At 41.8% G+C, this 24655-nt stretch overlaps 1 protein-coding gene across 2 annotated transcripts; it reads left to right on the plus strand.

Annotated features, from left to right (window-relative positions):
* Positions 1-2854: 2854 nt before the first annotated feature.
* Positions 2855-24390, plus strand: Bnip2 (BCL2 interacting protein 2). Of its 2 annotated transcripts, XM_050124787.1 has the most exons (11): positions 2855-3012; positions 8370-8476; positions 9158-9225; positions 10261-10437; positions 12240-12416; positions 14268-14370; positions 15220-15351; positions 16801-16887; positions 16986-17084; positions 17718-17753; positions 20506-24390. In XM_050124787.1, exons 2-11 carry the CDS (start codon positions 8427-8429, stop codon positions 20555-20557), a joined length of 981 nt encoding a protein of 326 aa, XP_049980744.1. In that variant the 5' UTR covers positions 2855-3012; positions 8370-8426; the 3' UTR covers positions 20558-24390. The 2 variants fall into 2 exon arrangements, with proteins under 2 accessions (XP_049980744.1, XP_049980754.1); XM_050124797.1 differs by lacking the exon at positions 17718-17753 and having other exon boundaries at positions 2856-3012.
* Positions 24391-24655: the final 265 nt, after the last annotated feature.

A 24655-nucleotide genomic window follows, 5' to 3' on the forward strand; every position in this document is an offset into this window, starting at 1 on the left:
TACTTCAATGTGTAAATGTATCACATTTTTTAAAATCCATTCTTTGGTTGAGGGGCATCTAGGTTGTTTTCCAGCTTCTGGATATTCAAATAATGCTGCTAGGAACATAGTTGAACAAATGCCTTTGTAGTATGATTGAGCATCTTTTGGGTATATGTCCAAGAGTGGTATTGCTGGGTCCTGAGGTAGGTTAATTCCCAATTTTCTGAGAAACCGCCATACTGATTTCCAGAGTGGTTGTACAAGTTTGCATTCCCACCAGCAATGGAGGAGTGTTCCCCTTACTCCACATCCTCTTCAGCATAAGCTATCATTGGTGTTTTTGATCTTGGCCATTCTGGCTGGTGCAAGATGCTATCTCAGAGTCATTTTGATTTGTATTTCCCTGATGGCTAAGAATGTTGAACATTTCCTTAAGTGTCTTTTGGACATTCAAGATTCATCTATTGATAATTCTGTTTTGTTCTGTACCCCATTTTTTTTAATTTATTTATTTCTTTATTAATTAATTAAAGATTTCTGTCTCTTCCCCACCGCTGCCTCCCCTTTCCCTCCCCCTCCCCCAATCAAGTCCCCCTCCCTCGTCAGCCCAAACAGCAACCAGGGTTCCCTGCCCTGTGGGAAGTCCAAGGACCACCCACTTCCATCCGGGTCTAGTAAGGTGTCTGTACCCCATTTTTAATTGGATTATATGGAATTTTGATGTCTAATTTCTTGAGTTCTTTATATATTTTGGAGATCAGCCCTCTGTCTGATGTGGGGTTGGTAAAGATCTTTTCCTATTCAGTAGGCTGCCTTTTTGTCTTACTGACTGTATCCTTTGCTTTATAGAAGCTTCTCAGTTTCAGGAGGTTCCATTTATTTATTGTTGCCTTGCCCTGTAGTCAGATTGATGAATATCTTAAATGCTACCATAGAACCTTCAACTAATGGCTGATGGAAGCTGAGGCAGAGACTCACAGTGGAGCACTGGGCTGAGCTCCCAAAGTCCAGTTGAAGAGTGGGAGGAGTGAGAATATGAGCAAAGAGGTCAAGACCATGATGGGGACACCTGGGTTTACCTGAGCTAATGGGAGTTCACCAACTCCAGTCAAACAGGGACAGAACCAGCATAGGTCCACACTAGTCCCTCTGAATGTGGGTGACAGTTGTATGGTTGCGGCAGACTGTGGGGCCATGGCAGTGGCACCAGGATTTGTCCCTACTGCTTGTACTGGCTTTTTGGGAAACTATTCTCTTTGGATAGATGCCTTGCTCATCCTGTATATAGTGGGGAGGGCCTTGGTTCTGTCTCAAAGCAATGTGCCTTGCCCTCTCTGAGGAGTGGATGGCAGGTGGGATGGGGGATAGATGGAGGGGAAAGGAGGAGGGCAGGCTATGGGAAACTGTGATTGGTATGTAAAATGAAAAAAAAAGACAGTTCGTTTTCTTTAAAAGAAAAGAAAAAAAGAATAAAAAACACTCTGTAACTGAAGAGGAAATGCCTTTTCTGGCCCAAGTGGTTTCCTAAAACTTTGTTGATTGGTTTGTCATGTTTTCCCTCCAGTAATTAAAGAGATTGCTAGGGGACCTAACGATGCCCAACATGTGATCGCAATATTCCAAGCGCTCGATTCATAAACATATACTGTTTGCTCTTAAAGCCCTGTGAGGTAGGCATTATTCCCCCGTTTTATAGGTAAGCCACAGAACGCTTAGCTCTGCCAACAGAGAGCAAATGTGGACTGTGGCTGCAAAGCGCTGTGGTTGGGGTCAATTTAAAATTCTTCTGACTTTCCATTCTCCATAGAACTGCCCAGTTAACTGCTAGACTGTTTACAGGTTAAGCAAGTGCAACTTCTAAGAAGGATAGCTATGTCCTTCAAAATAATAGTCCCTTGATGCTTCTTTAAAGGGCTGATGAGGGAGGGGGACTTGATTGGGGGAGGGGGAAGGAAAGGGGAGGCGGCAGTGGGGAAGAGACAGAAATCTTTAATAAATAAATAAATAAACAAATAAAGTACACTTCGGTTAGACTGAAGCCCTTCAGAAAAGCGTTTACTGGTCCGCACAGAAATTGAGATCCTTCGAAGTGTTTTTACAACAGCCGGTTTTTAGGGCTCTTGACTCAGATGATAAAGTATTTAAGGTAAGACATCATTTTTTTTCATTTATTTATTTCATCAAGATATGACCCTCAAATAATTGGGAAAAGCATGTTTTAAAGGGTGAGGGAATGAGATCTCAGCAGAGAGCTTACCTAGTAGGCAGCAAGCCTCTCCTTCGGTCTTTGCTACCACTTAAAGGTGTGGTAACAATCACATTGGTACTCCTAGAACTCTGTAAGAGGTGGGGGCCAGAGAATTCAAGGTTATTTCAACTACCCAGGGAGAGTTCAAGGCCAACCCGGGACCTGGGAGAGCCTGAATTACTCCCAGAAGCACTGCTGGAGAGAAAAGCTCTTCACATTGGCGAATTCTATCAAAGTTGATTCTTCTAAGGACTTGGCAACACCACTAAGCCATCGGCTATTTTTCACCCTTTTTGCATTCACGTGGTAATGTGGTTAACGTAAAGGCAAACAGAAAGAAAGTACTGGCCCTTTCGGGCAGCAAAGTGATGTCTCTATAGAAACAGAAAGGGAGAGAGAGCGAGAGCCTTACAGGACCTCCTTCTTCCTCGAGAAGCCAGAAACTCGCCGGCTGAAGTCAGCCGACCCGGACAACCGCGCTTGCGCAGAGAGGAGGGACACTGGGGATTTGGGGGATGACGCTCCGTCTCCGCTTCCTCCCCCAGCCTCGCCCAGCGCCGGTCCGGAGGTGGTCACTTCCGCCGGGGTGTGCGCACTGAATCCGGGTCAGCTGCTGCCGCGGGACTGCAGCTGCGACCGGCCGGGAAGCCCTGGGCCCCGTCTCCACCGCCGACCGAGGGCAGCGGGCTCTGCCCGCCGCCGCTTTCTGCGACCTGGCCGTCAGCCCCACGTCGCCGGCCTGGAGGGGCAAAGAGGACGAGGGGGCCGCGGCTTCCTCCGGGGTGAGCGCGGCCGGGGTGGCGGGTCGGGCTGGGGCGCAGCCGGAGAGCTGCGGAGGACCGGAGGCCAGGCGGGAGTGGCGGCCGGGGACTGGCGTGTTCGCGTTCCGGGTCCTCGCACTGCCGGACCCCGCCCCGCCCCGGGTGCTGGTGCCAGCTTCGCGCCCCCTTCCTTTTCCGTCTGTGGCCGAGTGCCTGGGGCGGAACCTCCCGGTTCCTGGCTTCCCCTAGCCACGTTTGTTCCGTGTTCCTCTCTGGCGTCAGTCCGGAGCCGAACAAAGAAACTTGGGCGTGTAGCACACCCCATAGCCTCGGGGGATGGACGCAGACGGCGTACACAAACTGCATCCTATATGTCATCAGGCTCTCTTGCTCCGTCCACAGGCTGCTATCCCGGGATAGGGTGTGCATGTCAATGTCCGGTCCCTACTTGTTTTCAGACACTTAACCTCTTCATTTAAATACCGGTCAGGACGCTTTGGATTGCTGTATACACCCGATACCACTGAACAATTCTCCCTGTGTCAGCTGACGTTCAAGCAGACACTTATTTGGATCTTTATTATATTGCTTTGAAACTTCCTTTGTCCCGAGAAGTCTTTGAGGACACAGCTCTTAGGGTGTCTATCAAGGTAGTTCTAGTGCCGACCATCTGCGATTGTTTATCTTAGTATTTCATTCTTTAGCCTCACTTTTATTTTAATGAGGATCTTTTTCCTTATTCTTGAATTCCCACCTTGAATGAAACGTACTTTGTCTTATGATTTATAGGAATCCAGCAATTGTAGAATTTTTTTCCTCATTTTTTTTAAAATGTGCCTGTGTCACATGGTGTGGGCGACTTCAGAGGGCATTGGAACCCCTTGGAACTGGTGTTATAGGCTGTTGAGAGCCGATATTGTAGGGATGGGGACTGAAATCGTGTCTTGAAGAGCAGCTAGAATGCTCAGCCACTTGAACCCGCCTTCTAGCCTTCACTTGTAGAAATTCTGTGATTTGTGAATGGATGCTTCTTCAAAGTTAGGATTGAAATTATCTAGTTAAGGTACTCAGACTTTGAGTTTTTTTTTTTTTCTAAACGCTGTTCTCAGTTTTCTAGCTATAACTAGATATTGTTAGACTAGGAAGTGGGATACGTGTGTATACATGGAATAGGAACTAAGTTACCATAAATCAGCACATTTTCATTTTTAGGCACTACATCACCGTTCACACTAAGTATAACCAAGTCTGGCCTTACAGACCTGTGGCGAGTTGGTGGTCGTCTGGAGTCAGTGTGCTATACTGCAGACTGTTTTGGTGTAGATCTGGGAATCAGGATGTGATATCTATCTTTTGCCTCCCGTCTAAGATAAAGGGATAATAACATCACGTTCTGTCTCACACATTTGTTGATTGGTTGAAGCATGAACTAATCATTAGTGGCTCATGGGTGTAAAAATGGCTAGTAAAGTTGTATTACCCTTTTGGGCAGTGGTTGTTTGTTTTGGCGTGATGCTGCTAGGAGTGACGGGAACAAGGAGGTCTCTCTGGACCCAAGAGTGGCTCTCTAGCTGACAGTAGTCAGGTCTTTGGTCAGGCTTACGTGCTATGAAGCAAGACAGTAGTATTACAGATAGTCCCGCCTTTCCAATACAGCCGCTTTATAACACTGCAGACTATTGGAGATCAGGGGTGTCAACACGTCTCCAGTACATTCTGCATACTGATAGTTTAGTAAATGTATTCTTATAGATGTGCGTTTGTCCTATGCTATGTTTTCACAATCTGAGAGAAGTTAGTTTCCTCCCAAACCATTCTAGTTGGGAGAGAGAGAGAGAGAGAGAGAGAGAGAGAGAGAGAGAGAGAGAGAGAGAGAGAGAGAGCGCGCGCGCGCGCAAACATTTTTTGTGGAAGCATTTCAGTTTCATTCTTGAAAAGCCTACATGATGGTAGTAGCGGGAATGGATCAGACAGTAAAGACACTTGCCTGGAAAGCCTGAACCCCCCTGAGTTTGACTTCTAGAACCCACATAAAAAGTCAGCTATAATCCCAGCAGTCCTATGGCAACATGGGAGGAGAAGGCAGGAGAATCTCCGTGAAACTCATGGCTGACTAGCTGGGAGCGTGTGTGATCCAAGAAGATAGATGAGAGACCCTGTCTCAAAACAAAGTGGACAGAGAAGCACGCCTGGAAACCGTCCTACTCTCCTGCCGAAGGCACACACATCTAACCCACCTACCCTACCTGTGTGCACCAGTGTGCGTGTGTTTGTGTGTTCTAAAAAGATGATTTCAGAAAGATACGGTTGTATATTTTGGTAGCAATGATAAGCAATCTGAAGGATGTTTCTGGGGATTTTTTTGTTGATCTTCAAGGGTAGCTAGGCTGTTCATCATAAATAAAGCAGAACCTTCTGGGTCAGTACTGGCCTTCTGCCACCTATGGTTTCCGTGTGCACCTATTTCTAGCAGCAGTGCTTAAACTACATGATAGTAAAGGTACCTCGAAAACTGTCAGTCACAGCCTAGGTAGATCAAGATAGGATCCTAATACTTAATCTTGCTCATCTTCCTAAACTGCATATGGCTTTCCCCCTCTCCATCTTGTTTGGATTCACACCACTCATCCTAAGTTGTGTATGCAGGAATCCATCATCTTTGATTTTTTTTAACCTGACTGGGGTCAAAGGCTGTTGATTTCATTACGACTGCCACAGATAACTGGCATAACGATGTGCTGCCGAGCTATCTAGACAGACTAATTCTGTGCAGGTATGTTAGTTTGACGCATAAGTATATCAAAACTATTGCCCTATTCTGACATTAAGGTTCTAAAAGCAAAACTGGGAAATAAGCAGCTAACCTGTGAGTCAGAGGCATCCGGGTTCCCTCCAGAGCCGCTGTGCTTATTCCAACTCCTTTCATGTCGTTTCCTGTCCTCCAGCTGCTCGGTGATAAAGTGCTTCCAAGAACAGGGCTCCATTGTTGACTGTGTTTTTATCTACCTAGTGTGCTGCCCCCAGAGTTCTTGATGGAGTGATGGAGTTAGTCTCTGTTTCTCTCTGTCCCCTCTTTGTTTAACTAGCCTAGATAATCGTCCCCATAACTAAGAACCCACGGCAATGTATAGAGGTGTATGAACATCACATGAGTGAGAACATTGGAGGAAAACTTGAGGAAGTGGACTGCAAGGGGGCAAGGAGTTAGGCTTTCTGGGTTTGATTGTGATGCTGAGAATTGAATTAGGGGCCCCAGATGCTGAGCAAGCAGTGTCTGAGCTACAGCCCAGCCCTGCCTTCCTGTTTTATCTTGAGACAGTCTAACTCAGAGGCTCAGGCTGGCCTTGAACATGCAGTCTCGATAGCTGAGATTACAAGCCTGTGTATAAAAAACTCTTTTTGTTGTTTTGTTTTAGTAGTTGAAAAGACAGAGTCTTGCTATGTAGCCAGGTTAGTCTTGAACTCAGCAGTATTCCTCTTGTAGGCCCCAGAGTACTGGGACTGCAAACCTGAGCCTCTATGAAAAGTTTTGAACGAGTTCTCTTCCAAGCGATGAAGCAGTTTAGAGCCATTTCATAAGAGAAATGTTTCTTCTAGCAAATAATGAATAGTTTTACCAGCAGTAATTTATATTGTGTGTATTTATGTTCTCACAAAGTATTCTCATAACATTTTAAGGAAAACTTTTAACAGGAATCCTATTTATATAGTTCAGTAAGCAAAACAAGTTTAAGGAGTTGAGCAAAGACTTGCCTAGTAATGGCATGCCTTCACTGTTGGGCTTGTAATGTGCTGAGCGTTGTGCTAAGATGAAGAAGTTATCGGTTGCAACTGTCAGACTCTGCTGCTGTTGCTGAGTTCTTTTTTCTCGTTGTTTGAAAAAGGCCCTACAGAAAGGTAGGACAGGACCAGGGAACTATTCTGGTTATTTACCCAGCAAGTAGTTCAGTGACAAAGTTGGCAGCTTACCTTTTTTTTTCCTTCTGTGCTAATAAATAGATTTACAAAATGTAAGCCCTTTGAGACCTCCCCAAGTATAAGTAAGTACGTAATCTGGGAGGTGGAAACCTCTAGTTATTAGAGGAATGGATTTAATTCGCTATATGAATCATAACACGTTAGGGATTTCACTTTCTTTGTAGTTTGTTTTTAGAATATCATTTGATAATGAACGTGAATGGTTCTCATTTATTTAGAGAGGTAGCTTTTGGTTTGGTTTGGTTTGGTTTTTTCAAGACAGGGTTTCTCTGTATGGCAGTCCTAGCTGTCCTGGAACTCACTCTGTTGACCAGGCTGACCTCGAACTCAAAGATCCACCTTCCTTTGCATCCCAAGTGCTGGAATCAAAGGCGTGCACCATCTACTATGCTCTGCAGTTTTTTTAAATCAAGTAGTGCAGAGGGTGTGGGTGTGATATATGGACTATTACTTCATTGTTTTATTTATTTTTGTTCTTCCATTTACACTGTGTGACTTAAAAATGTGAAGCTAGGCATCATGGTCATGCCTTAGTCTCAGAACTTCAGAGGTTGGAACATGAAGGTCACAAGTTTGAAGACAGCCTAACGGGCATGAACATGTTTGAAAGAGAGAGACAGAACTGTGGTTTAGTGCTGTCTGTAACTCGCTCTGTTGATTGCTCTAATGGTAATGAGCTGAATTTCAGTGATTCCTCTTGTTTCAGCCATTTGTGAGCTGCTGCTGTGCTTCTTACCACTGATTGTCGTGACTTCCTTTTTAAGATTTGTTTTTTATTTTATGTGTGAGTGTGTGCCTACATGTCTGTGTGCCATGTGCATGCAGTACCATCAGAGGTCAGAAGAGGGCATATGATACCCCCCCCAACTGGAGTCTCAGGTAGTTGTGAGCCATCTCTCCTGCTCCTCTTCGTGACTTATAGTTTACTTCAAATGTTGTATTCTGTCAGATAGGTGAGTCAATGCTCCACCTTAAGTGAGAATTCTTACACTTTCTTGCAAAACTAAAACTTTGAAGCTTAAGTTAGAATGCATAGTTGTGTATGTGAAAGCATGCTCTGTGAGAGAGGCGTGGTACAAGTCATTTGCTAGACAAGCTCCTGGATAGACTCTTAAGTGACTCAGGAGTGAAGAGGAGGAGCTGTGAACGCTGCATAGCACTGTGCTCTGGTGAGTACGCATGTGCCTGGAACTTACCAGTGCAGGCTCTAGAATCACTCCTGTCCAGAAGACTGAAGGCTTAGTTATGATTCTGTGCGAGCCAGTGTCAGGTCTCACTGAACTAACGGCTCTGTGGCTGCTGGAGCGCTGATGTGAACTTAGATGGGATTGTTGCACCTTTGCAGCAGATGAGAAATAAATAAAGTGGAAATTGGGCTCTTGTCCGTCTTTCCCTCCCAGGACCTCGGCTGCCTGGATTGCCAGGAGCTGGAAGTTGACATTGAATCCAGGCTGAGGATGGAAGGTGTGGAGCTGAAAGAAGAATGGCAGGATGAAGATTTTCCAATGTGAGCGATACTGTTATTAAATGGATTTGGAACAAAGCATCAGAATTACTCTAGTGAAATGACAGCTCACGCATGTTGGACTTGGAAAAGGTTACGCATGATCATTAGATTCTAGAAAGTACAAGTTATTTTCCAACAAAACATGTGACTGGTGATCGTTCATACTTGTTTTTAATCCTGTCAACTTTAGATTTCTAGCTGTGTTTAGCTAAGGTCTCAGGCTGGTAGAGGAATGGGCTGTCAGCTGTCTATGAGAGTGAGTGGAGTGCCAGGCATACTTGTGTCCACTTGGAACCCCAGCACTGGGGAAATGGGGACCGGATCCCCAAGGCACACTGGCCTGTCACAGGCCAGTGAGAGATGCTGTCTCACACAGTGGACGTGCTAAGGAACATCTGAGATTATCTTTTGACCTCCTCATACACACATATACAAAATGATTTGTAGCGCTTAAGAAACTCGGCTTTAGTCTTTATAACGTGAGCAGTATTTTTAATGAATCTTTGAACTTCAAAAGAATTGTTCTTATGTGAGTTCGAGACCAGCCTGGTCTACAGAGCTAGTTCCAGGACAGGCTCCAAAGCCACAGAGAAACCCTGTCTCGAAAAACCAAAAAAAAAAAAAAAGAAAGAAAGAATTGTTTTTAATTTCTGGGTTAAAGAGTATGTCTTTGTCTTCTAGACCTTTACCAGAAGATGACAGTATTGAAGCAGATATACTAGATGTTACTGGTCCAGACAGCCAACCTGGTAAGAACCGGAGATTTTCAGTGAAGTTTGTGTTACTTTTGGACACATTTCTTTGTAGAGAGGAAAACAAGACACACTGAATTTTTATTCTGATAGGGGGAACCAAAAGGCAAATTTTTGGCAAATTCTTGAGAATTTTAACTTCATAAAAAATATGCCTTTAGCCGGGCGGTGGTGGCGCGCGCCTTTAATCCCAGCACTCCAGGAGGCAGAGGCAGGTGGATCTCTGTGAGTTCAAGGCCAGCCTGGTCTACAAGAGCTAGTTCCAGGACAGGAACCAAAAGCTATGGAGAAACCCTGTCTCGAAAAATAAAAAAAAAAAAAAAAAAAAATGCCTTTGGTTTTAGAAATTTTTATAAAGAATAAAAGAGACTATATTAATAAGAACAGTGAAGTCGTCTGCCTCTGTGTTTAAAAGGACATTGATACATTCTTGATCTCTTGACAAAGAAGCAGTAGTAAATAATTCTTAAAAACGAGTGAGTGCTATTCTCAAAGTCCACCTCAGGTATCTCACAATGTTTATAACTAGTTCCCTGGGTCTGGTATCATCTCCTGGACTCTGCGGGCAGTGCACAGTGTGCACATACTCACACAGAGATACCCACTATTCACATATCTTAAAATAAAAATCAACTGGGTCTGGAGAGGTGGCCTAGCAGCTAACAAAAACACTTGCTGCTCCACATAGAACCTGGATTCAATTCCCAGCAGATGCAGCTATATTGCAGCCCACAGGCACCCAAAACTCCAGTTTCAGGGGATCTGATGAACTCTTCTGGCCTCCTCAGGTACTACAGACATGTGGTATACAGACATACATGCAGGCAAAACACCCATACACATAAAATAAAAATAAATAGAATGAAAATAATGTCTTTTTTAAAAAAGCAGTAGCAGTGATCACAACCAAGTTTTATGAATTAATGCTTTGGAATTTTCTTTTAAAAGTTTCTCTCAAGGATGAAGTGACTAAAATGTTTCTCTTTCAACTGGGGCAACTGAGCAGTCTTCTTTTTTGTTTTCCAATTTCAGGCTCATTAGAAGTTAATGGAAATAAAGTTCGTAAGAAACTAGTGGCCCCAGACATCAGCCTGACCCTGGATCCTAGTGAAGGCTCCGTGTGGTCGGATGATTTGGACGAAGGTGGGGAGGTTGACCTGGATGGCTTAGACACCCCATCCGAGAACAGCGATGAGTTTGAATGGGAAGGTAATGCACTGCTTTCCTGTGAGCTTTGTGAAAGAGTGCTTGTATTACATAATGTTCACCTGGTGTTCTCTTTAGGAAAAGTAGGATGTGTCCAAATCTTAAACATGAAACCTGCTAAAATCCATTGAAGGATTTTGTTTAAAATATGTTATTTTTTCTGCAGTTCCTAAGTTTGTTACTAAAGTAGAAGATTCTGAAAATACTTGAAGTTTTCAAGACTGTAGATTATGCAGGTAGCTTTCATTTAGTTTAGTTTTGTTTTGTTTTTTTTCTTACTTGCCCAATATTGTAAAGTTTGTTTTTCATAGTTGCTTCAAAAGTATTGCCTAATATTCCAGTATCTTCTTGTCAGTCAGTCTAGTAAGAAAAAAGTCCTCTAAAGAGATGTAAGGAATATACTGAAAACACTTAAGAGCTGGGCATGGTGGCACATCCGTTTAATCTCAGCACTACAGAGGCAGAAGCAGAAGAATCTCTCGAGTTTTAGGTTACCCTGGTCTACACAGCGTGTTCATTGTCAGCCAGGACGACATAGATCCTGTCTCAAACAACAACAACAACAATAATAATAATAAATGTCTAAGGATTGGCAGGAGAGGTGCTGAGGGCTGATGCACCTGTAAAACTGTCACCTTGAAGCAATGAGTGCTCGGCCCCAATCTGCCTTTGCCGTTCTAATTAATTGAATTGTGTTCAGAAGCATTGGTGTGTGTTTTGCTTTGTGTGCATTCTAGAATTAGGCGGTAGTTGACTATAATATTTAGACAAATGTTGATAATCTTTTTGTTTCATCTTTAAAGTGAATTTTACATCAAAATCGTACTTAAGCTGTAGACACTTTATAGGTAATGAAGAATGATACTCTGTAGCTTTTGTTCTTTTGTTTTTCTCCCCTGTTTTACGGTTCAATAAGCAGCCCACTAAGAAGCAGCCTTTTATACAGACACTGAAATAGTTCTCTGCCTGTGTGTTTTGTCTCTTCTCTCCTTACTGCTGCTGTAGTCATTGCCTGGAAGGAAATTTTCCGTTAACAGCTTTGTCTTGGAAACAACTAACATGCAGTAGGTTTCCCCTCCCCCATCTTTTGGTAAGGACTGGCATACTAAAGTTTTAAAAATCATTCCTTCATTTTAAATCAACTAAACTGCAATCTGCAAATGCAAATTGTACGTAATCATTGGTGCTTTGGCTAGTATTAATTTATGTAAATTTTTGCATGTATTCCTCAGAAAAGTACATGACTGCTTTATAAAACTGATCAAATGGAAAATGATCACTGAGTAGTTAACCACTTTCTATCTTATATTACAATGCTTTATAATTAATGTATGTACTAAAAAACAATTGGCTGTCAGATGGTTACTTGAAGTAAGCTATATTAGTAACCCAAATGGACACTGTTGTCCTGAATGGACTCTGGAAAGGCATGCGAGGCGTGTGTAGTAAGATTGTGACAGCTCTAGCTTTCCTAAGCTGGTGTAAATGATGCACTAACTTGTGCTTTGTTGAATTGGGCAATGGAAAGTTCTGAAACTGATCTTAAAGCCATAAATTGGCCCTAAGTAAGAACAAATCTTTTCTTGTTATGTGAGTGCTAACAGGTGGTGTGCAGCTGTTCTCCCGATACTGGGAGACTGAGGCAGAATCACCTGAGCCCATGAGGGTGAGGCTAGCCTGGCAAGCATATCAGAACACCAAAAAGAAAACTCGGAATAATCTAGATAGTAAAGTGGTTAACATACAGTTTTGATTTTTGTTATGTAAATGACAGTTTGTGATTGAAAAGCCTTTTATTTTAACAGATGATCTTCCCAAACCCAAAACTACTGAAGTCATTAGGAAAGGCTCAATTACTGAGTACACAGCCACCGAAGAGAAGGAAGATGGGCGCCGCTGGCGCATGTTCAGGATTGGAGAACAGGACCACAGGGTGGATATGAAGGCAATCGAACCCTACAAAAAAGTTATTAGCCATGGAGGTAAGGGTTAGGGAGCATCCTCTGATCTTTAGCTCTAAATGCAGTCAGAAAATGTGCCTAGAGATAATAGCTTATTTTGAAAGAATAATAAAAATTTCTCAAATTAAGAATATAAAAGGATTTTTCTGGGTATTTTTTTGTTTGTTTTTGGTTTTTTCAAGACAGGGTTTCTTTGTGTACCCTTGGTGGTCCTGGAACTTGCTTTGTAGACCAGGTTGGCACCAAACTCACAAAGATCCATCTGCCTCTACTTCCCAAGTGCTGGAACTAAAGGCATGTGTACCACAACCATCTGGCCTTGTTTCAATGTTTTTTATGTGGTTGCATATTTTGCCTGTATGTATGTCTGGACACCACCATTTGTGTGTTTCATATCTCTATGAAGGCCAGAAGAGGGTATCATATTCCCTGGAACTGGAGGTAGAAATGATTTTGAGCTGCTATTTGAAAGCTGGGAATCAAGCCTGAGTCTTCTGGAAGAGCAGCCCGTGTTTGTAACTGCAGAGCCAGCTCCAGAAATATAAAAGACTTAAAGTAAAACAATAAAAGGACAATTAAAAATTACTTATATATTAAATGTGGTGGCACACGCCTTTAATCCCAACTCTCGGGAGGCAGAAGCAGTCTCATCTCTGTGAGTTCAAGGCCAGCCTGGTCTATAAGAGCTAGTTCCAGGACAGGCCCCAAAGCTACAGAGAAACCCTTTCTCAAAATATATTTATATAGTGACTGGAGAGATGGGTAAGAGTACTGGCTACTCTTTCAGTGAACCTAAGTTCAATTTCCAGCACCCACATGATAGCTCACAGCCAATCTGCAACTCCAGTCCCATAGAACTCAATACCTTCTTGTGGCCTCCACGGGCACCATACAATTAACTTTATAAAATTATTTTTATATGTTTACTGTAAGTTTAAAAAGTATAGTAGTTGAACCCTATATGTTTACTTCTCAAAAAGACTTAGTTTCTCGAACTCTTTGTTCGAGCTTATATGTCTCTCAGTATACATAAACATGGACATAGATGCACACATAGGTATGACCTGTGCTCATATAGAACATTTCACTTTGTCCAGGAAGCTCTCCATCCATCCCTTTCCAGTGAGTCCATCCTCTCTAGAAGCCACTGCTCATCCTGTCCCACAGTCAGCCTTCCATGTGACTAGTCTCACATGGTGTGCACTACTTGCCCGCAGCATAGTTTTGAGCTTCATCCATGTGTTTCTAGTTTAACCTCTATCGCTGGATATTTGATTGCCCGGATAATCTGAATCTGCTGCAGCGCTGCTAGGTGTGAGTTGTTTACAGTTTGGTATGTGACTAGGATGCTGCAGTATGGGCACAGGCCGCCTTGAGGTTTGGCTGCAACCTTCTGTTCACTTGTGCACAGTTCATTCCACATGTTGAGTGGGGCACCCACTTTTCTGGTTTATGAGACTCACGGAAATAGTTCATTCCCTTAGAAGATTGGCAAGTGGGCCAGAAAGCTAGGAAACTGCAGTTGTCAGTCTGTTGGTCCAGCTCTACCATGTAGGAATTCTCCCAGGTGTGGGGCAAATAGTTTCAGCATCTTCGTTATCGGCATGCAATTCACTCTGGATAAAACGTGTTGCATAGCCTCAAGTGCCAACACTGGCCAAATGGGCTTTTCTTTCTCATACGAAATTGTTCCCACTGAATTTACTTTGCTAGATGCATCCCTTGCTCATCTTTATGGTCTGCATTCATCTGGAAGCTCTGCACTCACACACACATACACACACACACACACACACACACACACACAATTAAAAATGATAATCCTTCAGAGTGAAATTGTGCTAAAGATTTTATCCTTTTTTTTCTTCTCAGGCTATTACGGGGATGGTTTAAATGCCATTGTTGTGTTTGCTGTCTGTTTTATGCCTGAAAGTGGTCAGCCTAACTATAGATATCTGATGGACAATCTCTTTAAGTAAGTATGTCTTCGTAAGATGTTTGAACAGAATTTGGAGCTAATTAGACTCAGTTTATGCTAGTGAACCAAGCTTTGTAAAAATTAGAAAGAAGCACTGATGGTACAGGACAGTAATCCCAGCTATTCAGGAAGTTGAGGGAGAAGGATCACAAGTTGATGGCCCATCTGAATTACATACAAATTGAGGTTAGGGCCAACTTGGGCAACTTAATGAGACCTTGCCTCAAAATGTCAAAAACAACTAGGGATACATCTCAGTGACAGCTCCGGCCTGGCATGTGTATACCCTACCCAGTAGGTGACAGTAGTAACAAAATATAGAAGTTACCCTGTTTCTGAGTTCCCAAGTCCTTTGGCATTACATGAAACTGAATTTTCCAATTCAATAGAAAAAAACATGCCTCTTAAAATTAGAATAAATTATCTACCAACTTTATTATTTGGAAACACATTGTTTAAAGAGGTAACCAACTGGACCATCTCAAAATTATGTGACTAAATTAGATCTGTGCTTGGGATTCGGCATGATGAGCTGACAAGGTTCTTTTCATTTCCACAGTCCCTCTTTTTCTCGCCTTAGTGTCAGTTTTTATTTTCTACTGCAAAGTTCCAGAGCATACACAGAGAAAAGCAGTGTGTGTCGTGCCCTGGTCCCACCTTTCCCCTGACCGCACACAGTGCCATCCAGTCTGTGGGTTTGGTGTGACTTTGTTTGAACAGTCACATCATCAGCTGTACAGGTGTTTGCTCTCATTATGGAGGGAAGAGGGGAATTGTGTTATTTGGAGGGCCCAGTTCAGTCCTGACTAGTGACATCTAAGACATGCACTTAATTTGTTTTTATAGGTATGTTATTGGCACTTTAGAGCTGTTGGTAGCAGAAAACTACATGATCATCTACTTAAACGGTGCAACAACTCGAAGGAAAATGCCCAGTCTGGGCTGGCTCCGGAGATGCTACCAGCAGATTGATCGACGGTACTGTAGATTTAGCTGACAGATTTTTACAGTGGTTTTATTAAAGTATACTCTTTGTTGCTGTTTAAAGATACCATATCATTTTCTTCAGTTGTACTTATCAATTTCTTAGTGTTTTTATTTTCTTTTTTGTTGTTGTTGTTGTTTTGTTTTTTTTGTTTTTTTTTCGAGACAGGGTTTCTCTATGGTTTTGGAGCCTGTCCTGGAACTAGCTCTTGTAGACCAGGCTGGTCTCGAACTCACAGAGATCCTTTGCCTCCCGAGTGCTGGGATTAAAGGCGTGCGCCACCACCGCCCGGCATGTTTTATTTTCTAAAAATGGCATTGTGCAGTGTCATGGAGAATAACTTCAGTCTGCTCTATTAAGTAAGAGTGGCTTTAATTGTGCAGAACACACACGATTGCTCTGCATTCTTCTGTCGTGTGGAACACATTCTCACTCATCGTGGGAAAGGATGGAGAATGTTCCTGAACTGCTTTGCACAGTTCTGTGTGGAAGTCAGGGATCAATTTGGATTCCTCAGGCACTATTCACTTTGTTCCTTAGACAATTCTGACGAGGACCTGGAGCTCACTGACTGGGCTTAGCCAGGTGCCTGGAGTGTCCCAGCCCTGAGAGAGGTTACATGCCTGCCATGATCTTATGTTTTTTATCTGGCTTCTGGGGTGTGGCACCCAGGTCCCCATGCTTACAAAGCAGGCACTTTATCTACTGGGCTCTCTCCCCAGCTCTTAGGCTTCATCAAGATACTAGCCCAGCTGTAGTTTTTCAGAACAAACATTAGAAGTGTGTTCTCTTGAGAGTCATTTGTCCATGCCAGTGGGGCAACTTTACTCTTGCTAGTGGTTTGATTTTTGCCTTAGCTGACTCAACTGACTTACTGAGGCCCGTTAATAGATTTACTTTCATTAGCAAACATGTTAGTTATCCTTTGTGATTTTTTAAAAGTCATATATATGTGCCTAAAAAGGAGACTTTCCTTATTATTGGAGATTTGTAAATCTCTAGAACATGATTGGGTCTAACTCCTTTGCCCTGTCCTTTGGTTGTCTCTGTCCTATCCTCCTTACAAGTTGGTGCTTTTCATGGTGTTAGAAACAAATGCCAGTTCATCCCCAGACTCAAACAGGCCAATGGTTTGCTTTTATGTTTGATGTGAACTCTTTTTCCTGCCGGACAGCTCTGGATACCACTTTATGTACCAGGAGAAAACAACAGAAGAGGACATGAATTTATCCAAATGGAAGAAAGTTTATTTCACAGCATAGGAGAGATATTTAGAATTCATAAATGCATTTTCTTGTCATTAGAAATGTTATACCTAAATGACAAATTTTGGTGACTTCTTTTTTAGTTATTTAGTACAAACTTGCACATATTTGTTTATGCTTACCTTTTTGTGTTATAATTTATAGAAACTTCTATAATTTTTTTCTTTTTATCTCCAGATTACGGAAAAACCTGAAGTCTCTAATCATTGTTCACCCTTCATGGTTTATCCGAACCCTTCTGGCTGTTACAAGACCATTTATCAGGTAATTTTCGAAGACCCTTCAAAAAAAGTTCCTTGTATTGAAATGTCAGTTTTATGTGTCAGAAATATTGAGATAATTGGTTGTGTTTTCTTCCCTAGTTCAAAATTCAGTCAGAAAATTAGATACGTCTTTAATTTGGCAGAGCTCGCGGAGCTTGTTCCCATGGAGTACGTCGGCATACCAGAGTGCATCAGACAGTACGTACCTGCCCTCTTCCATCTGTTCTTGTCTCTGTGCAGGAGGAGGAAGTCCCTTCCACTCTGTATTCTAGGACAAAAGCCTTGCCCACACCTCCCCTATACATCAACATTTTTACATTACCAGAGGGGATGGCTGGTCATGAATCCTTTATGTATGAAATGCTGTTTATAATCTGAGAGTTTCCTGAAGTACCAGGCCTAAAGAGTAACTTCTCAACTTGACATACGGCTTTTCCAGATGGAATGAGTTTATCATGGTATTGAAACAGTCATATTGCTAAAGAAATGAATTGTTGCTTAGATTAAGTTGGTCTTACTATTTTCCGGAGACTAGCGTTTTCTGTCTCACAGTTGGCCTCAGCTGCCTTCTAAGGGGCTTGGGGAGACTGTCAGCATAAACACTTGGCGCCCCAGTGCTCTGGTCCAGGAAGGGGTTCTGTCTCTGTTGGTCTCAGAGTTTTAGGCTTACATGTATCCAAACCAGAGTTTACTGAGTCAGTTTTTATCTTCTACATCATGTGTTAAATATTAGCATTTTGTAGTTGTGCCTGCAAACTTACACTTTCAGTCTTTTTTTGTTTTCTTAAATCTCATAATGTACATTTACTGAAATAACTCTTCCCTACCAAGGTATGAAGAAGAAAAGTTTAAAAAGAGACAAAAAAGGTACATGCACACCTTGACTGGGTTGCATATAGACTAGTCCATTTGCATTGCGCAGACTAACCCTGCTGCTGGTTGGTTAGCTCGCAAACAGAGAGAATAGCACTTGTAAATATAAATGTTGCCCGGAGCCCAGTACAGTGCAAACCCCAAGCTGCTCTTTTCAAATATGAGCATACTTAATGCCTGTTAAGAATCACAGCCCTTCTTGTGCTGGTCGGAATACAGTGCTGAACCAGGGAAATGCCTGGGGTGCTATTTAAAATCCAGGCCTTTGATGACTTTCCCACTGTGCTTTTGAAATAGTTACACAAGACATTTTCCAGCCACAGCTTATTCCCTCAGGGTCAATGGTTATATTTACAATGCGTATACTCTTTGGCTAACCAACATTGGTTTTCTTTATATGCTTAAATTAAATAGCCTGCTAACCAGTCAAACTCTACATGCGATGAAATACCTAAAATTCAGTGTACCATTTAACAGTTAAACTCTGATTTCCACTTTAATTTTGAACAATTGCTTTGAGTGTAACAACCTTTCATTTGTTAATGTTTTAGCGGAAAGATGAAAGGTAGAGTGTAAAATAGTTTACCACTTTACATAGTAGTGTAGAAAAGTGAAGGCCTTGGGTTTGATTTATTAGTTTTGTGGGGTTTGTTTTGCTTTGTTTTAGAGATGGTCTTACTCTCTAGCCCAGGCTGACCTCTCTCTCACACAGTCTTCTGCCTTGGTCTCTGAATGTGAGGTTGTGGCTCTCTGCCACCATACCACTGTTAACCCACTGTTAGTAGATTTTTTTTAATTAACATTAGCAAAATATCACTTACTATGATCTTAGGAATTAAGATCAGAGATTTATATGTATTAATTTACTCATCTGTGGAACCAGTTAGAACCTTTGCTGGTATAATCTTAATTTTGAGTACTTTGATTTTTTTGGAAACAATTCAACTAACCATGTAAAAGAATCGTAATGACATTTCTGTACATCACTGTTCTAATTAACCAAGACTCTCTAAGTGATGTTAGCAGTGGCTTGGGTAGTGAGCTCTGCTTTCCTCTCTAGACAGTGCTGTGTATACACCACAGGAGTGGCTGAAACTCAAAAATAGCATCCATAATTGTAAAGTAGCTTGAAGCCACCTACCTTCTAGACTTTAAAATGATTTGCTGGGAATTGGAGGCTGGCAAACACCTTTAATCCTAGCACTCGGGAAGCAGAGACAGGCGGATCTCCATGAGTTGAAGCCAGCCTGGTCTACAGAGTGAGTTCCAGGACAACCATGATGACAGAGTCCGAGAGAGACCCTGTTTCAAAATAAGAGTTGCTTCTGTTGAGGAAGTGTACTGATAATTCCCTTTTTAAAAAGGTTTTAGTATTTGATCAACTGTCAAAAATAATCAGGCATCACATAAAAAGTGAAACGTTTGAGTTTTATTTTCATTGTTTGAAACCTGTCGCAGTTATTTCATCTCGAATGTTCCTCCCTGTGGTCCCTTCCACTTTCTCATCTTTCCTTAATTTATGTTCACTCTGCTAATATATGTATGTTTGTGTGTGTATATGTACATACGTAAATTTTTCTTAGCTTTTCCCCCCTTTTGCTTCTGTTCAGTCCTCAGTAGGGCAGTTACACATATCTTTCAGCATTTAATTCTTACAAAACTTTCTTTAGCATTGAAAGGTGAGTTTGAGAAACAATTTTTTTCAATTAGCTTTAAATATAGAAATATGTTTAAAACCAAACTTTGGGTTGTAGGTGTGACAAGCATCTGTTAGGTAGAATCCCAGAGATGAGGATGTTCCCAGTGTTTGGTAAGAACTAAGGATTGAAGTCCTTTTAAGTGTTTCTTTCTGCAATGTGGAGTCTGTAGTCAGACAGGTTGTCTTGTTTTAGCAATGCCTACAATTACTTGTTAACAGTAGTTCCTATTGAACAGATTGGCTGTATATTGCAGGCCTTAACAGGAGTAGGTATCTAATCTTTGTTGCCAACATACTGTATTTTCACAACAGACCAGAGCTTTTTACTTATCCAGGTGATATTAGGGATGGGAAAAGGTGTGAAAAGTACCTTCCCGCTTTGAACCAATGTGACTCAAGCATCTCCAGTCAGCTGTTCAAACTGTTGCAGAGGGTTAATGCTGTTGTCGTGTCATCTTTTCATCTCCCTGTACCTAGGTTTTGGTAGAACCTCTGGCCAAGCCAACATTAATCCAGTGAGATTTTGTAACTCATGTAGATATTTCTGAATATGGAGTCCATATGGCTTATTGTCAAAATAAATGGAAGGTATTGGTACACAGTCTACCTGTGAATTTTAGAAAATAGTTACCATTCTATAAAACACAGTTGGTTTCTGGATTTTAAATTGTTAATTGGTCAGTTGGTGACTTTAGTGATACATTTAAATTTCAGTTAGTAGTCATTTTTGAGAGAGTTCCTTCTTCTCGACAGTCTCACCCACTAAATGTCCTGCTGTAGGGGAATTACAAGCCATGGGCTCTTAGGATGTTTATGGCTGTGAACATAAAGTAGCCCTAAACAGTGGTGTTTGTATCCTTGTCAGTATACTGTTTCTTTGGGGAAATATTTTGTGCTTGTTTTTCCTTCTACTGTATCTGCTTTGTTTGCAAGGCTTTGTTTATTTAACAGAATAATCTGTGCAAAAAGTAGTTGTTTTTCAGAAGGAAATCATCTGGTTGCCAGTGTCTTGGTTATTTTTAATTACCTGTGTTTCTCATTGAACAGAGTTGATCAAGAGCTTAATGGAAAACAAGAACCAGCAAACAGTGAGCAGTAGGTTCAGCGTCCTGTCCAGATGAGACAAAGAGCGCCAGGGAAGCTCGTAGTGCATTCATGGCTCGAGTTTTTATGTAATCTGTTACAAAATTTACTTGACTCCTTTCCAAGTGGACTCTTATATAAGGGACTGTTCACTGCTGTAATGGTTTGCAATTCTTGAATTTAGCTCTTTCATGACTAATTATATTGTAATCATTTTATATTGCTGAATAGCAGAGAACTACACTTTATATAAAGCAATTTTTGCATTTGTTTATTTGAATGATGCATCTTCAGTAAAATATTTATATACATAAATGACAAAGGAAAGAAATAATATATATTTTTTATGTTGGGGGCAATATTTTTTAGTGTGTACCTATCGTGGAAGAATACACACAATTTGAAATGTAAAGGCATGTAAGACTTGTTTTTGTACATGGTTGGATACATTTCCTGGGTAACTTAGGCTGATTTGTCCTAAAACAGGGACAGTTAAACTGATGCGGAGTGCCTGGGGTCATGCACATGATCTAGTCAGTAGTAGCAGCCCGAGCTTCTCCTCACCTGAAAGCACATTGCTTCTTAATGTGGTGGAAGTATAGGCAGGTGAACAGCTCACTTTCCTCTCGAAATACATGTTAGAACCAGAGATTTTGAGAAGCTAGTATTTAGGGTGTGTATATATGTATATAAGGGACATTTATTTTACCCAAAGTCAGAGCTGTTTTAAAAAGAAAGAGAAAAAGAAAGAAAGAAAGAAAGAAAGAAAGAAAGAAAGAAAGAAAGAAAGAAAGAAAGAAAGCTCTTAAGATGTGTTCACTAATGTGAAGTGAGTTGTGTCCATGTGTGTGATGCTGTGAGGTATGCAGACTGTGGTCAGTGTTCATGGTCAGCTGCATCTGTAGAGCAGATGGGCTACTATTGACGTGCCCAGAGTACTTCCTTGTCAGTTATTTGACCACAGTACTATCTGACCTGAGTAGATAGGTCTTCCTGTAGCTGTTGGGTGGCATGACAGTGCTAGACATGGGTCTGTTCTCTTAAGTGTTGGAGCACCACTGGTATGCACTCAGGATGACATTTTTTGTACGTAAGTCTTTATTTCATGTGGTTAAGTACCTTGACTGAACATTGAAATAAATTTTATTTTTGCCTCCAAGCAGGGTTTAATTATCTACAAAATAATTCTCAAACAACAACTTGGTCTAGTCTTGGGTCATGAACTTGTCTGGCATGTACATATTTAGTTGATGTATCGGCTTCACACCACCCAGTCTTTCCTGTCAGCTGTTTACAAAAGTGACCTAGCACAGCAAAATTAAATCAGGTATGAACTAAACTTAGAAGATTATTCCCTCCTGTACTGAACACGGGACCTTTCCTGGTGTCAGTTTTTAGTGTTAAGCTTCTATTGCAAAAGGGAATTTTTCTTTACTTCTTTGTCCTTTGCAGGCATAAATTTGACCTGCTAGTTAAAACAATCACAGCCAAGCTGGAGGACTCTGGGTAAAATATTGCTCCACAACCTCTCAGCTTGGATCCAGCTCTCCAGGCAAGGCCTATGCTAGCTAGTGTCATTGTAGTATACTGAGCCAGAACCATTTGACTCGTGTTGGTGAAGGGAACTTTAGAAGAGCTGTATAAAGCCTGGCATGATGGCATCCATCTTTAATCCCAACACTTGGGAGGTAAAGGCAGACAGAGCTCTATGAGTTTAAGGCCTGGGCTATATAGTTCTGTAGACATCCTTCTGTACTTAACCCCGAGAATCATGAGTAGCTTGTAGAAGGTCTCATCCACCTCTCTCTTTCCAAATAGGCTGAGCTTTGTCACTGGTTTTCTTCCACATAAAGTACTTGGATCTTCAGTTTCAAAATACAGACAGTAGCTTCAGCTTTTTATTTTGTTTACTTTTTTCAGAAGTGATTTTTTTTTCCCTCAACTTTTAAAGAATAGAAGTAGCCTATATTCAGTTTAGAGCATTAAAGTTCAAGAGGGACTAGAGAGCTGGCTCAGTGATTGTAAGAGCACTTCCAAGTTTGTTGCCAGCACTCACAGCTGGCAGTTCATGCCCACCTGCAACTCCAGCTCCAGGGGATTTGATGCCCTCTCTGGCTTCTGGGCACCTGCATACCATAGTGGCATCCAAAGTACCATACACACACATACACAAAGCTAAATCTTTTTTAAATGAATAAAATTCAGGATGGACATCCAAGTATCATGGCATATGCCTTGAATCCCAGTACTAGGAAGTCTGAGAGAGGAGATTCTCTGTAAGTTTGAGGCCCATCTAGCAAACCTCGACTCAAGGGAAAAAGGGAACACTGCTAACAACTTGAATTACGGGGAAAACCTGCTTTAACCTACACTTGAATGTAGTATAGGGCTGCAGCCACAATAAGTGTAAACCTGCCTGTGAGTCTGGGCTGATGACTGGTAGGCTAGAGGAAAAGCCATATTCAGTTGATTTTTAACTGGTAATGGTATAACATTTTCCTGCATCATTGTATTTAATTCCTATTACTAATTGGGTTGAAAATGCATAGAATAATCCTTTGAGTTTGCTGAGGTCATGGATAAACTTGACAAGTTTAATTTATGTTTTATTACCATCTTTGTTACACTTTGGCTCTCACTACTCCTTTGTATCAAAAGTTTTTTAAAAAAATAATGTGATTCTGTGTTCAGCTTGTGTTCCTGAAAAAGCACCAAGAGAAGCATGATGTCTCTGTGAAGCCTTTAACTCAAGGACGCAAGTGGTGCCAGGGAGTGTGGTGCTAAACTGAGTTAGAAGGTAAAGTGAGAAAAAGGCCATTATAAAGACTTGGGTGTTACCTATATGCCACCAAAAGCGTCCCTCTTAAGGCAAGTACTCTGTATGGCAGCAGGTGGTTCTACTTCCTGTATCCACAGGGAAAGTAGAGGTCACATAAGGTATGGCCTGAGAAGGAGACTGCCAGTGACCCTCGTAATGACAATTTTGTTCTCTGTTCTTTTGTCTTTAGATAGAAATGGGTCTGAACAGTGACATAGTGTCAAAGTTGAAATGCTTCCTGCCTTTTGCAGTTAGCAAACATTAATACAGACTTTTGTGCCAAGTGTCACAACTTAGTGTCACCAGCTCCCTGACAGTATTCTTCCAGAGGACTTACATCTCATCCCTGTGGCCATGGCATGAGAGCGCTCAGGGACGTGAAGAGGCAGTCGCATGTCGCGGTGAATGGCTCCGCTGGGAATTAGCACTAGGATTCTTGTAGTAGAGCAGGCCAGTTTCTTGATGGACTCGGTAGATCTGCATGAAGATGACAGTAGCTTTGGCCTTCTTTTTCCTGTGTTACACGTGGAAAATGGTTGGCAGGTGGTGATGGCACACGCTTTTAATGTCAGCACTCCAGAAGGCAGAGGCAGAAGGATCTCTGAGTTTGAGGCCAGCCTGGCCCTCCCAAGAGTTGCCTCATTGTTTTCTTAGAGAAACCAAACTAGTGAAGATTGATGTTCAGGGCTGCTGGCTTGCACAGCCTTGGTGCTGGTCACAGAAATACAATTCAGAGTTCACCAGATACTACTTTGATTCATATCAAAAGTATTTTCATTACAAGCTCACATGCTGTCATTTAGACAAAGTTAACTTCCTGTGACCTTCTTTGCTATTCTTGTGTTTACTGGTACTGTCATTTCAGTGAGAGTCCAGCCTGTTTGCAGACACAGGTTGTTAATGGCAGTTAGTGAGCAGCCCCTCAGCAGCAAAATGTGCTCTTCTGTTGGCTTGTTATGAATACAGTGGTGTGTCCTGTTTGTTGCACATATTATTACATTAATGCATTTTAATAAATTAGTTGGAATATACATTTGTGCCTGTTTTCATCTTTTAATTACGTTAACTTTTTACACTGAATTATCTGGTAAGGCTTTCAAAGAGCAGGCCTTTACAACCTGCAGTGTGGGCGTTTCTGATTCTTTTGACTGATGAGTTCAGCCTACTTAAAATTTTATTATTTTTTGAACTTTAATCAGACTTGTATTTCATATTTAGAATTATTTTATTCTGGGGTGGGAGGATGTGACTTCAAAAGGCTAAAAGCACTTGAGAGACAGAGGCAGGCGGATCTGT

The sequence above is a fragment of the Alexandromys fortis genome, unplaced genomic scaffold (genome assembly GCF_014885135.2).
Source record: "Alexandromys fortis isolate MF-2015 unplaced genomic scaffold, M_Fortis_MF-2015_v1.1 scaffold_22, whole genome shotgun sequence".
NCBI lineage: Eukaryota > Metazoa > Chordata > Mammalia > Rodentia > Cricetidae > Alexandromys > Alexandromys fortis.